This window comes from Montipora capricornis, chromosome 3 (assembly GCF_036669925.1).
Source record: "Montipora capricornis isolate CH-2021 chromosome 3, ASM3666992v2, whole genome shotgun sequence".
NCBI classification, from domain to species: domain Eukaryota; kingdom Metazoa; phylum Cnidaria; class Anthozoa; order Scleractinia; family Acroporidae; genus Montipora; species Montipora capricornis.
The window spans coordinates 57,411,467-57,426,466 of NC_090885.1; the positions used below are offsets into that span (position 1 = coordinate 57,411,467).

The 15,000-nt window shown below is 39.8% G+C and overlaps 1 protein-coding gene across 1 annotated transcript in view; it reads left to right on the plus strand.

Annotated features, from left to right (window-relative positions):
• Positions 1–920: 920 nt before the first annotated feature.
• Positions 921–15,000, plus strand: part of LOC138041505 (uncharacterized) — a 14,600-nt gene continuing 520 nt past the window's right edge. The window contains exons 1-7 of the mRNA XM_068887251.1: positions 921–1,648; positions 5,107–5,201; positions 6,658–6,814; positions 7,295–7,358; positions 7,542–7,825; positions 13,114–13,312; positions 13,681–15,000. The exon at positions 13,681–15,000 is cut by the window's right edge and continues 520 nt beyond it. Of these exons, the coding sequence (XP_068743352.1) occupies positions 968–1,648; positions 5,107–5,201; positions 6,658–6,814; positions 7,295–7,358; positions 7,542–7,825; positions 13,114–13,312; positions 13,681–13,763 (1,563 nt within the window). The 5' untranslated portion in view covers positions 921–967 and the 3' untranslated portion in view covers positions 13,764–15,000. The remainder of the gene's footprint in view (positions 1,649–5,106; positions 5,202–6,657; positions 6,815–7,294; positions 7,359–7,541; positions 7,826–13,113; positions 13,313–13,680) is intronic.

Sequence of the window (15,000 nt, forward strand, 5' to 3'; positions counted from 1 at the left end):
GACCTCAGGTCCAATGCATAGGGTCCCAATTACCTTTGGTCCCAATAGCACTCTTTTCAATTGACGTTTCGAGCTAGCGCCCAAAGCATTATGGGATTAATATGCGGACAAAGACAGACATTTTAATGATGTTTGTCCGCATTTCAATCCATAATGTTTTGCAGTTATCTATTTTTATCAACTATGGAAAATGCCATTGACGGACCTACGTTTGAGGTCATTATGGTTTTGAAAGTTATATCAAAGATCACGGAAAGAACACAACTTTCAGGATTTTTTTTTTGGTAAAATTGGATATTTTTCTGGATAGTGTTGAAAAGTGAAGCACCTGCTATTAGATATTATTCCATGCATTCAATTTCACCATCTGTTTATAATTAAGCAATTTGCTTGTCATATCTGACAGTGAGTTCCTGCTGTAAAAGTTTACTCCTTGGTTGGGAAAAAAAGAAATTTATTATCCTAGCTAAGTATGAACAGTTAAATCAAACACGGTCTAAAAGCGGCATTGAACTTGACACTTGAATTAAGATTCGGAATACTGAACCAAGACAGGAAAAACTTCTTTAAAAAGGATGTCGGTCTGTCTGCGACCGTCACCTGTGAATTTTAGGTTTATCAAATGTCATATATATGGGCGTTGAACCGCGGTTTGAATTAAATATCATGGAAGTTGGCGTTAGATGAAACAGTTGCGTCATTCCTCCTGTCAACGTCGACCAATCAAATTCAATGAAGTCGTTGACGTCTCGGGAAAATTGAGTACGAATGTAGAGTTAGTTGATGTAGAAAATGAAGACGTCGAGTGATCTGGTGGTTACATATGTCAACTGTCAAATTTTATTTGCTCGTTCATACTTTATATTAGAGACTACATAATCATTGAGAATAACTTATGCATGCAAAGAGAACTCCACGAGCTGACTGAAGCACCTTGAGATCTGTTGCATCTGCTGAGTGGCGCAGAATGTTGGTATCAACTTGGGTTGTGGTGTTAACTTTCGTCGTCGTTAGCATCTCAAAAGAAGGTCCACTGTCCACGGTCGATTTTTTGACTAAAATTACTGAAGAGAAGTTTAAAGCTGCTGCCACGCCAGTGCCTTTCCCGAAATGTCTCAACGCATCAGGGACAAATTCAAGTTGTCCTTATTATTTGCCAGTTATGGAACATCCTTTCCCGAAAAGTCTCAACGCATCGTGTATGTTAATGCCGCCGTTTGTGACGTGGACTCCAAATTCCAGTGATCGTCAAACTAGTAAAAGCAATACAACTGTTAATCAAATAGATGGCATTTTGCCCTACATTTTGAACCTTGCTCTTGACAAGTGCTGCGGCGCATTCAAAAAGAACGAAACTGTTGTTAGTTATCAACACCATCGTGTGCATGATAAGTCAGAGTTGCACAAAGCCATCATGAAGGATGAAGTTCACCTTATATTTCCAGTCCAAAGCGACGATGATAAGGAATACAAAAAGTATCTTCCCTATCTCAAACTTTTTGAGTCTCCCGGCATCGTTCTTATAAGAAGGCAAGACTCCATCAGTAGAGGAATTCAAGACTGGAGCGCCGCTATTCGCAGCTGTTGGCCGATCGTTGTGTTAACATTTTTGCTGTCTATTGTGGCGGGAATATGTGTCTGGGCATTGGTAAGTGATCCCGTTTGTGTAATACATCAATAAAACATTTGACCTGGAATGAAACAAGTTCTAACCTTCTATGTGATCGCAACTTCTTAAAGGCAGGGCTCGGGGTTTAACGAAAAAACAGCCTGCTGGTGTCAACTAAGGGAGGTTTCCTTTTGTCACAACTGGCCGGCCAGTGCCGTCAATTCGCAAAGGAAATGCAACAATTTCAAGGAACACTTGCATGATAATTCCTCACATCCTTCTAGAGGAGTATATATCATATCCCAGGTTTGTTAATTTGAAACGTTGTAGAGTTAGTCCTCCCAAATGCTCGGTCTGGCCCGTCAATTCCATTAACGGAAAGCGCTTTAAGACTGCTATTCTCAGTTTTTCTAAATTGCAAACTTTCGCCGATTCACAGCATCACCAGAGAAAGAATTATAAGAGAAAGATGCGTTGTGTGGGTGACAAATATTTTGTGGGTGACTTGTATGTACAGTGATGAACAATAGATGATGAGCTGTTATAAAACATTGATCGTAGTAATATATACATGGTGGATACTCAGATCCGAGGAGTACAAATGGCTGAATTTATTATAGATCGACTGAAACAAAGGAGCTCTGAAAAACTTAGCTTAATGCCTTAGTTGTCGTGTTAATTTGCTATTCAATATGCTAACCGTTGCAGGTATGATCTCAAGTCGACTAAGAATTAAAAAAACTCAGCTTAATATTAACAGACGCCGCATGATTTAAACAAGAAGCTCTCTTTAACTGTTAAAAAAAAATGACAGAAAATAGTTTACTGAGAAAAATGATTTTTGAGGTATGTACAGAGAGTCACTTTAAACATCTGCATGAAAAAATATGCGAGTTGCTTTTTTTCAAATCCTGCATATCTTGACTATCTTGGTACGGCGGTTTCCCCCTATCCACAGACCGATGTACTCATCAGATTATTTTCTGATCGATATGCGAATTTTAATTATGTTCTCGCAATGTTCATTTAATCAAAAATTACAATTTCCTCGATAGTGATTGGTTTAAAAAACTCCTATTTTCCTCTAATTCACTTACCAAGTTGTTATCGGACAGCTTAATAAGCCAATCACATTCAAAGTTAAAATGCAAATCAACCAATCCCAACCTTGGCTTCAATCACCATCGAAACAGTGTACAGACTTCTAAAGTGGGGCTGGCTTTCTTTCTTTCTTTCTTTCTTTCTTTCTTTCTTTCTTTCTTTCTTTCTTTCTTTCTTTCTTTCTCTCTTTCTTTAAGAGCGACGTTAAACAATTTGCGTTAAACAATTTGCGGAGTGCAAACCTGCGACGTTTTTGAGCCGCGGACGGCAACCGGAAGTGAGCTGTTCTACCTTTTAACTTGTCTTGTCACTACCACCTTTATATTGCTGAGTATCTTACTTCTATTCACTACTTGTACAAATCCCATAATACACCTCTGTTTGGGGCCGCCCCCCCCCCCCCCCAAAACAAAAAAAAAAAAAAAAAAAAAAAAACAAATCTGTATAGGCATTGTTTTCGACTTCTCTTGTGACATTTTTATGTCCCAGGAGAAATTACAAACAATGGTTATGCAAAAGTTCAAACACGTCGCGTGCTTAAACTCCATACGGTCTCTTCAAGGTCACGCACCCGAGGAATATTTGTAGTCAGTGCCTTTTCATGACGTGTGCCTGTGTCATAAAAAAAAAACATTAAATTATTCCTTTTAAACATCACAATACACCTGTTTTGTTATTTCATGCAAGAATTGGAATTGGAATTGGAATTCTATGTGATAAACGTATGATATAATATGGAAACTGATTGCGGTCAGTTGTAACACAATTATTCAATTCGCCCTTGTTGCATATATGAGGCTGGTTATAGCCAACACGGCGCCATGCGTCTCGTTGGCTATGTACCATCTCATATCCAACACTCGCTTATGGAATAATTGTTAAATATTGGAAATGTAGGTTATATATGAAATTCTGAGGGAGAAGTGATCATTTCATCTATAACCCGCAGTCAAAATATATACGTTTATTTCAGATTATATTTACTTGACTACTAAGTCCTCATAGGCGAAGAATGAATACAGATCAGCTCGACTAAAGACGGCGCGGCAATTCGGTGTCATTATGACGCGGCTACTTTCAAGTACAAATAACTTTTAGAAATAGGGCATTTGCATACCGTGCATGAACACTCATTCATTTCTATTTTTTGGCCAAAACTTTTATGATGTTATTCAAGCTTATGAATGACATGGAATGTATATGAAATGATCATATATCTGAACTGTGTAAATTGAAATACATACACCTTATTTCAAAATGGCCGCCATTTCCTTGCAAATTAGCCCTATTGGGCTCGCTTTCAAAAGTCAATTCAAAAGAATATTTAACCTTAAACGAGGCCAAAAGGGCCAATTTCCAATCAAACAAATGAATACAAAACGGCGGCCATTTTGGAATAAGATGTATGACAGCTGAAAATCATCGCATGATTCTTTGGCATTCATTGGTTCACCGACTCTTACGGGATATAACTCGAACTCGTAAGTGACCAGACCCCGGCCTGTTAGCTTGGTCGCTTAGTTGATAGAGCTGTCTGTTCAAATCCCGTTCAAGCGTGGCCGGGGAGATTTCAGTTTTTCTTCGCGACTGTTGAAGTTGCTGAAGGAAGTGCGATGATCTCCAACTCTCGTATTCAATCAATCTCGACCCCAGAGCTCTTCTCTTGACTCAGGGAGAGAAGGGCACTGGGGAACCCTGAAACAAAGTGTCCCCTCATTGGTTTTCGTGAAGAACAATCAAACGCGTCTCTAATTGGTGCATTCATGTTAGCTCGAAGAGTGAGCAGGCGCCGTAAGGTTCAAATAGCCATTTTTGGGCTATAAGAACCCTAAGGCGCATGTTCTCCGACATAGAGTTTCCCAGAGCCTTGGGTCGGCCCGAGGCTCTTGTGACAAGAAGAATGGTATTGAATGAAAAATGGGGTGAAATCTTGATTTTAATAACAGTGTGTAACAGTGAATGTTTTTGTAAATTAAATAAAACGACGTTGAAAAGCTTTTTTGTGATCCATGTTGTCTGTTCCTTTACTGATGTGCTCTAGTATGTACCATGCACTGGTATTTACAGTCAGACAATACAATATGCGGCATAAAGTTGCCTTATGGGTTTTAACCTCAGTACACCGGACATCCCTCACCCCTCTAAAACGGACATATTTCCAACGGTCCTAAGGGTGTCCGGTTTGGAGCGGTTCCACTGTATAATTCAACCTGTGCACAAGGGTTTTGGATGGTGATCGCCCCTGGCTCTTAAAGAGAAGAAAACTTTTGCAAGTCGCCCAATCATTATTAATTAAATCATTAAAATTGTTTCATTGAAAGCATTTTCTTGAGGCAAGGGCAGTAACTCAAAGCTAACACAGTTACTTAATATTCCTTTTAAAATTGTTTACGCAGGAAAGCAAGAAAAACTCCAAGGAGTTTGGCAGTCCATTTTATTATGGAATTTTCGACGGTTTCTGGTGGGCCTTCGTTACCATGTCAACCGTTGGGTAAGACAACAACAGCAACAACAATCTTTATTGTGCTCTCGATACAACATAGGCTCGATATCCGCCGCTCACTCGAGTTCGGGTATCCTCCCTGAGAAGAGACGGCTGGACGCGTGAGCGATAAGTTGTGTCTGTGACGTAAATTCAAATATAATTTATGCAAAGTTAATATTTGCGGGGAAATAGCCTTAGGCATCCCAAAACACCGATTTTAACAAAACAATAATTACATAACAATGCCTAAAACTTCTCTGCGAAGTTTCCAGATGATACGAGCTTGAGTCTGTGGTTAAGTGATCAATGTGAGTTTGAATTCATCCGGCGAATCATCAAAAAAATCTTCGGCCGCCTCAGCTCTCGGTCGACCTAATCGGCCCCCTCGTTTTGCCGGCAATAAACTCATCAGTACTTTCAATTGATCTTGAGGAATTTTAATGGTTCTTACATTAGCGAAGTCTGAGGAGAAAGTTGCAATAGCAATGGATTTTGACCAACTGGAAAATCAGTGAAGTCTCCGAACTCAGGCGGTAGAAAATTAAACGACACAATCCCCTTTCTCCAGCTTCTCGAACACTTTTCGTTGTCGAAATCTTGGATGTTTCCTACCTTAAAAGCACTGTAAACCTCGAACTGGCCGGGTCAAAGAATACCTTCGCAGCCAAAAAATATAATTATGCCGGATCGATTTGTGCAGGCGAGTTTCTGATTGGCGGAGATTACCAATGGCTCACCTCACGCGTCCAGCCGTGATTTCGGGAGTGAGCGCTGGCTCATTACCCGAAACAGAGTGCCTGGTAATCGAGCGTAGATACAACAGAAAGTGTAAAGTAATCAAAGGAAATAGTTGCGAAGAAAAGAGAGCACAACCACTCAGAAATAGTAAAAGCTAATGGCACTGAGTGGCTGGGCCATGCGCAAAACACTGATCTTGCTCGCTGACCGCTGCCGCGGTCAAAATATGTCTTTTTTCCCAGAAATCACTGTAAACTTTGACGTACATGGTAGATCTTGCTGTTATATTAAAGGAGTATCTCTAGATTTTTTCGTTGACGTGCTGAGAAGAAGGTAATTAATGGTATTCATTTTCAATTAAAAATGATCGAGAGTTTCGGAAAACCATATTCTAATTTCCCAGGCAAAATAGTCTTCCACAAGCACAGTTATACGTCATTTGAACACCTACCCCCGTGCAATGTTGTTCAGTACGTTTTAGTTTCTAAACAACTTACAATGAAAGTTGGGATAGGGAGGGATGCTCGATTAATTCCATCAGTGTACCAACAATGTGTCACTGATTGCAGCCCTCCAGACCTGATTGTTTTAAAGTGGAATCTCCCTTTAGTTGAGGCCAATACGTTATCAGCCGAACTCTAGAGGCAGTGGGGAGGAGTAGAGGGGGAGAAATCTTGTGAGAAGGTCTTTCTCACTGTAGAAATAATTCAGATTGCTCTTACAGATATGGCGACAAGACTCCGAAGTCACTGATGGCGCGGTTGTTCGCTGTAATATGGATAATGATTGGGATCACTCTTTGTTCAATGCTGACTGCCACCCTGTCCAGCGCTTTCACAAACGTAACAGTGGATTACTATGGAGTTCTTTCTGAGAGGAAGGTACAAATATGAACGAGAGCATTGTTTAGTAACACCAGAAATATGTCTTGCCGTAATCTTCCTTGCTTTTATTCAACTAGCAGATCTTTTTACGCTCAGTCCCTCCAGCCCGACGAAAAGCAAACAAAAAATCACAAACGGAAAGTAAACAAATAAACAAGAAAAAGAAACATAAGTGCTCGTGAAAATGGCCGTGCGGAACTAAACTCGCTGTGAGATGCAGACGAATGTTTGGAGTCAATTTTTCAGCGCGTTATTCCTAGATTGGGCGAAATACACGCTGCTTCTTGTTCATCTTCTATTTTCTTTTTTCACAAGAAGCCGCGGCAGCCATGTTTGTCAGATCCTACAAAAAAAAATTGGCTACTCTATTTTTGTCAAAAGTCAACCCAAAAATACACTGCAATAAAAAAGCGCGCAACTCTACTGACAGTCAAGGGAGTGCCTGCAGTCTGCTAAATACTTTTATTTGATTCGCAGGTCGGAGTGGTAAAAGATAGCATTGCTCTTCAGAAAGCAGTAAACCTTGGCGCCAACGTGAAAGGTTTTATGCATTGTGCCTCGAGTTATTTCGTTTTTTCAGTCATCTATTGCAAACTTCATTTATTTCGTATTCCTTTATACCTCATTCCTCTGTTAGTACTATATCCTTTCAGTGTTTATTAGTCAGGTTGCCATTTTTCTTATCATTTAAGATTTTTTTTTAATCTTTTTCAACTGCCATTAGTCTTTGAAGACCTTAATGAAGTACACAATGCCTTGGTCAACAAATCAGTATACGGAATTTTGGAGGAGATCTTTACGGCAACAGAATACTTCGAACTACACTACGAAAATCCATCGCTTTCTGTCGTTCATTTTTATGAAGAGAAGCATGGATATGGAATCGCAATCAAGTCCCAGTATGTTAAGGAAGGTTTTAGAGAAGTCTGGAATTGCATGTCATTTGTCGCCTCATTCACCGCTAATGACAAATATGATTTCGTCAAGGGACACATTCACAGAGCTAAGGTAAGGAAATAAAAATTTCAAAATTAATACATTTGCAATCTGCGAACTCAAAGTCATGCCATGAGGTATCAGAAGCAGTCCAATTGCACTCACTCACTCCATGACTCAATTCTAGCCTGTTCCAGGCTCCCAGAAAGTCAGCAAAACGAAAACAACTACGTGTGAAAGAGAGTCGACCCAAGCCCCTCTTCATTTTTCGCACTCATTTTTTTCTCTCACCCGACTATCTGGGAGCCTGGAACAGGCTAACTCCAATCCAATCATTTTTCCTGTACTCAACTTTTGTTCCAGAGTCGTTATGGGCCTATCTTTGGAAAGTTTCAGGGGGTAGTAGAGAGAAGGTGGTCCTCCTGGAGATTTTCATGTAATGGCGTCGATTTTTAGTGAATGAAAAATAAGCCTTTTTGGAGCTCGAAAAGAGAAAATAGAAAGCTAAAAGAAAAGAGAGATAGCGTCCGAAAAATGAACGTGGAGTTCTTAAAAAGCGACGAAAAAGTACGAAGTGACGATCAAATAATCGCCGAATATGAAGAATAACCTTGCTTCATTTCGACTCGAGGAAGAATGTAACAGGGAGTGGATGCTATATCATCTACAAACTAAGGGAAACTTCTCATTAAGTTGTAGAGCATATTGCTTTCCTTTAAAAATTACAAACTTTCTACATATATTTATACATCGGAAACTGTTCCATCCCTCAAATTGCGACTACCGTAGTCACTTGACAAAGAACATGGTTTGCCAAACTCAAAAGCGTTGTTGTTCGCTATATTGTACATTCACCGGCTTTTCTTGCTGATAAAATAGACGCTGGACGTCAGAGAAATTTGCAGTCAAATATGTCTTAGAGCATGTCGGGGCTAATGGATTTTGCGATAGGGCTAGTGCATTCTGACCACTTCTAGTAACATGCCCGACGAGCAAGGAAATAGGCCATTTCCGAGTTCATGTCTGTCTCCTCTTCAAAGCGAGTCTAAAGCCGTGTTCACATTAGGCCTCGATTATGATCAAATTATAAACGAATTAATTAAATATGAAATGGCTTCACATCAACTAATTGCAGTCCCTGATTATAACTGGATTATTACTTCAAGAACCTCAAAGGAGTTGTTTGAAGTAATTACAATGCGTAAATGAACAGAATGGCGAGCACGTGGTGGTATGAGCAGACGAAACTTCTAATCGCTTTATGGAGTGAAGGTTTGGATTTGTCTTCTTGTATTCTCGGAAGCTATCCTTGGTTCTCTTCTCGCTTCAAGCACATGACGGCAGCCACGCGATACGGCGCCATTTTGTCTCACACTGCGAGGTTACCCTGCGTATTGTATTTGAATTTTCGCAGATGAGAATTTAACCATAATTGAATAAAATTGAATGGAGTATGATAGCCTGATATATACTTCGGTTGATCATAATCAACGTTGAATGTGAACACGGCTTAAGCGCGAAGTCTTTGTGTTGGTAATTAGTTCTACTTTAAATATGAATGAAAACTAATTTTCATAAGAAAAACTTAATCTCGCTTTGAAGAGGAGGCAGACATAAACTCGGAAATGGGCTATTCAAATTTCAGGGTTACTATAAGACAGACTTCTAGCCGTTTTTGAAGTTGATCTCACAAAGTGAGATCAGTTGAAACAAGTATCGCATAATTAAATTTCATGTCAGACATCTAGTCCGCAGAATCTTCGAGTACCATAACAAAATGCTGATGAATTTTATAGAATCACTTTTACGGCAAATGCGAACGGCAAAACGTACCTTCATGTTCGCTTACTTTTTTTTTGATACTTAAGTAGATCAAACAGAAAAACAGAATACAACAAATTAAAAGAAGTCCACATTATTGCGCAAAGGCTGAGAGGCAGATAGCATTAGTTTAATTTTGAAAAACGGAGGGTTCTCAATAGATTTGGTAAGATACGGGATTTGGCTTTTTTCGCGGTGATATTCGGCATCTCAGCTGAAAACAGGGGCGGGAAGCGGGAATTTCAGCGAGTGGGAGCGGGATCTCGTGTTTTTATAGGATTGGGATGCGAGATTGGCAAGGGAAACAGAGCGAGATAAGGGATTTCAATTCTCCTCAGTTGCCCATTGCAAAAACTGCAAGCTGCGGAAATGTACCTTTTTGTGCGTAAAGCTGTGTCAGGTTTCATGTAATGAATAGCAACGGCTCTGTACCCTGTCAAACGTATCCATTATCGCTTACCCCACGTTAGTATCAGACCGTATAAGGTCTTTGAGACTTGTGATCTTTTGTGTTGGCCTCTGACATAAATGACATTTGTCCATTTCCGACATTTGCGTCTGTATTTTTTCATTGCATGACGTTCCTCTTTACGTACCAATCGCTGATTGGGTTACCAACACTCGGCCGAGACCTGGAACAGCTTTTGGCAATGTCAAAACTCACAAAGTCGGTAACCCGCTCCTCCTTATTACTTCTTGTTGCGGAACAGCGATTGAAAAGTTATCTGCCTTTACTGAATATTATTTGAAACCTTTAGCAGAAACTTGCCTTCTTTTATCAAAGATACTACGCATCTTATCAATAAGATTGACGAAATTAATCAATTAAGGCCTTTTCCCACCGGTACTTTGTTAGTTTCATGGGATGTTGTTGCAATGTTTCCCAATATTGACAACGAATTGGGGGTTACGGCAGTTAATAAAAAATGCATTAGATGCAAGATCTGTCAAAATACCATCTACAGAATGCATTTTAGAGGCTTTGGAAATTTGTTTGAAATCCAACAATTGCCAATTTGATAACAATAACTATGTTCAACAGCACGGAACCGCGATTGGGCCCAAGAATGCGTGCTCTTATGCAGACTTAGCTATGGGCGTAATTGATCACAAAGCGAAATTTGAGGGCACAATTAAGCCAATGCTTTGGTTGAAATATATACCATCAAATTTGTATTGGTTTATTCTGAAAGCAGCCTCAATGTTTTGGACCTTACTCTCCTTTTACAAGATGGCTTTATTTCAACAGATATTTATTCCAAGCCCACTGATAGTCATTTGTATTTGCCCCACAATAGCTCACACCCAGATCATTGTAAGAAAGCTATCCCTTATGGAGTAGCCCTTAGAATTAGGCGTAACTGTTCCACCAACGCCTCTTTTGTGAAGCGCTGTAGTGAATACAAAAGCTACCTCAAACAACAAAATTACAATGGGAATCTGGTGGACAAACAGTTTGAGAAGGCCATGCAATTGGAGAGATCAGATGTTCTCAAGCCAAAACAAAAACTAAGAAAAAAAACCTTTCCCTTAGTGGTCGATTACAATCCGAGGCTACCTAATATTTCGTTGATCATTAAAAAACATTTTCACTTGCTCGAATCCAACCAAGTAGTAAAGGAATTTTTCCTGCCAAATCCGTCATTCCAGCATACCGTAGAACAAAGAATTTGAAGGACATTCTTGCACCCTCCAAATTCAAAAGAAGTCGAAACCATGACGAGGCTGAAAATTGCGGATGTTTTAAATGCAACAAAAGATGTGATCTCTGTTGTAATTATTTGTTAGAAGCTGGTGAATTTTCAAGTTTTGCAACTGGCCGGTCGTATCAAATCAAACAAAACCTTGGATGCAATTCGACTGGAATTATTTACTTAGCCTCCTGCAACAAATGCAAAGTGCAGTATGTTGGTTCGACTTCCAATGCATTTAAAGTCAGGTTCAGAAACCATAAATCTGACATGAAAAGAAACAAAAAATCGTGCGAGCTTGCCATTCATTTCAATAAATTTCCTCACAACCTTTCGGACTTCAATTTCATTGTCATTGAGAAGATAATGAACACTGATGGAGATTTAGATAACACTTTATTAAAGCGGGAGGGTTATTGGGCGGCACAATTGCGCACACTGCAGCCTTTTGGCCTCAATAAGCGCTGTGAATTCCGTTCAAAAAAACGGATCAATTTCAATGTTCCATAAAAAGGTTTTTTGTTTCCATTGTAGTCCCATCTAATTTGTAGTCGGTATTACATAAATAGATTGAATCACTTGCATAACTCTAGATTTTCGTATTACATCATTACTTTTGTTTTAGTGATTAAGCTTTATAGGTTTTGGCTTGTATTGTACCATACAATTTACTACTTAATTGTATTCCATTACAATAGCCATTGTTAGTCTTTCAGAGACTATATAGTCTCCACTGCTGTAATAATTAGGTCATTTTATCCTTAGATTTTTAACTTTTATTCTATTTAAAAAAAAAATTTTAACTGACGAAGGCCGAAGGGCCGAAACGTTTTTATTAAATTTCCTGGACCTTCGAGAAGTTTTGTCTTCCTCTCCAGTTTATATGCAACTTTAAATACTAACTGAGGAAACGACGTGCATCCTTTAGGATCCTTCTGTAGGGAGCTTATCGTTTGGTCAACCATTACAGATATTCAAGCTATATATATATATATATTTTTTTTTTTTTTTTTTGCGTTAGTAATTTAGATGGGTCGCAAATGCAAAGCGGCGTACAACGTACGGAAACGGACCGCTTCCATGGTAAAATCCCAACCAAAAACCAGCCAAGCAAGGTGACAACACATCACGCATGCGCACAACCATTTCTTTCGGTTCATTGGCAGCCATGGAAAGCTGTTTCGCCCTTGTTAGGCCTCATCAGCGTGGCATTCTCAACTTTCACAAATCCCATAATGCACCTGTTCTTCCTCCCAAATTTGGCAGAGGCATCGTTTTCGAGTCTCAAGAGAAACTGAAAACACCGATTATGCAAAATTTGGGGGGCCAGAAGATGTGTTTTATGGGTTTGAGAACTGAGAATAACCAACTTACCAGGCGGGGGCATTTGTTATGTGGGGATGTCACTTAATTGGGTGCCTAAAACACCAGTCTGGTATGTTGGTTATGCCATCCTGGTGAGACCTAATAAGGCCGAAACAGATGTCCATGGCTGCCATTGAACTCGGCGAAATGGTTGTGAGCATGCGTGACGTGCTGGCCACATCGGGTTGGTGTTATAGTGTGTCACTTTGCTTTACTTGTTGTTTTCAATAAGAGTGCTCCTTTTATCCCTAGAACCGCTTGCCATATAACAATTTATCGCTCGGTTATTAGTAACAAAGTGAACAGCGCGGTTATGGACAGATAACCTTGGCAGCAAAAAAACAAACTTGAAATAGTTCTCTCGGGACTAAGGGATTCGCTCTCTTGCCTCGTATTCTCTTGATTACGCCTAATTCCGATGTTTCCGTGGAAAGTTCCTGCAGCTTTTGTTAAGCAAGGTCTTACATTTTACCTCCAATGCAGAAGCTTAAGGGAGCAGGAAATGCGGCGGGATCCAAAAGCCAAGAACTCAACTCACAAAATTGGCCAGTTTTTGCTGGAGTCGTGTTTATCTTCTGTGGACTGACCCTTGTGATCCTCACTATTGATGTGGCTCGGGGCTGGTTTCAGGGACGATGCATGAACAGAAAAATGGAAGATAGGGAAAAAGAACACGAGAAAGGTACGTTTCCATACCCAGGAACTTCAGGGCAGGGGATATCGGTTCTGAAGTTGCCCGAATGAACTCACTTTGTGATTGCTTTCTGTCGAGTAAAAAGCTTGTGATTTAAATATGTGTTGAGTACCAAAGACTTTCTTCAAGCTTGTTTGTCTCACATACGTTTGCCTTTCTTTGATTCACTTTCCACTCCATTGAACCGAATCATATTCACGAATGCTCAGTTTCGATATAAATACTACAACTACAGGTTCACAAAAAACCCGTATTTTATGCTGACAGTCTTTATATGGCTTGCTTTATTTTCCCTTGATTGTATTTCTGTAAAATTTTGAATTAATGAATAAATGTATGACTCATTACATTTTTAGGAGAAATCTCACCCCGAAAGTCGGAGTGGTCGATGGATAAAAGACCCTTGGCGTTAGCTGAAAGAGAATCCGTCAAAGAGTGATTCACTCTGTGGCAGAAAAAAAACACATAGACGCGTTGTGCCAAAGACAACAAAATGTTTGCCTCATAATTTTAGCTTCAGACTAGAGACTTTAGGTATTTTCGAGTCTTTGATAAGCGTCTTTGATAATGTTTTGCCGCTCTAATTAATTGATAAGGAGAGAAAGTCAGTAAGAGTAGAACGACTATGTTATAGTGGGAGACGGGAGAGAAGTCCACAATTTCTGCTGCTTCCTTATTGACAAGCTTCGTTTAATCTCGATCAAGACTTTTGAACATGTGAATCATCGTCCCTATAGCTAGAGAATGAGATTCTTTCGGGTAGCAGCGAAAATGAAGGCTCGTTCTGAAATATGCCTTGTTTTGGAACGACAGCTCATTCTCGTCTCCAGAGCCCGCGGTTCTTTTGCTCAGCACCAGGAGTCATGAATACTTATGGACTCCTACCAAGAACACGGACTATTGCCACTGCCAAAGCAGGATCGCGCAGGCGATCATATTTTAATGTAGCTGGCGCGATAGAAATAAATCAGTTATGATTATTATTATTATTATTATTATTATTATTATTATTATTGTTATTATTATTATTAACTCCGCGAATCACGGACTTCCTGCTCTTGTGCGCATTCTCGGAAATTGAAAACAGTAACGGTCGTCAACGTTGAAACATTATACCATTACTGCGACAGCACGCATTTTTGGGTTGCGGCCAGAGTCCGTGTTCTTGGCGGTGACCAAAACAAAAGCAGACTCTAGGGACGAGAATGGGAACCACTAAGATACCTGAGACTGCGCAGAGGAATCAAAAGTCTATTAATATTTGAATCAGCCGGCGATTGTCCTCCCCAGTCAGGTGACGAAACAATCACGGCCTCTGAGTATGAAAATGCAGGTGATCTTAAGGTTATTGTAGCATGACTTAAAGGTGCTGTATCACGAACGTGCAATAAGCCATTTCCGAGTTTATGTCTGCCTCCTCTTCAAAGCGAGTCTAAGTGCGAAATTTTTTGATGGTAATTACTTCTACTATCGAAAAGAGAGAGTTCGAGGAGAGATAGAGACTTTCCCATTTTTCATTTTTACACACTTGTAGATAGAATAAGGTAACGGATTCTGTTTTTTTGTGGAGAACACAACTCCCCACTAAAACTCATGGTTTTCATTTTTTATTAATAGGCCATTTCCCAGTTCATGTTTGCCTCAAAGCGAGCCTAAGCTTTTGTGATGGTAATTAG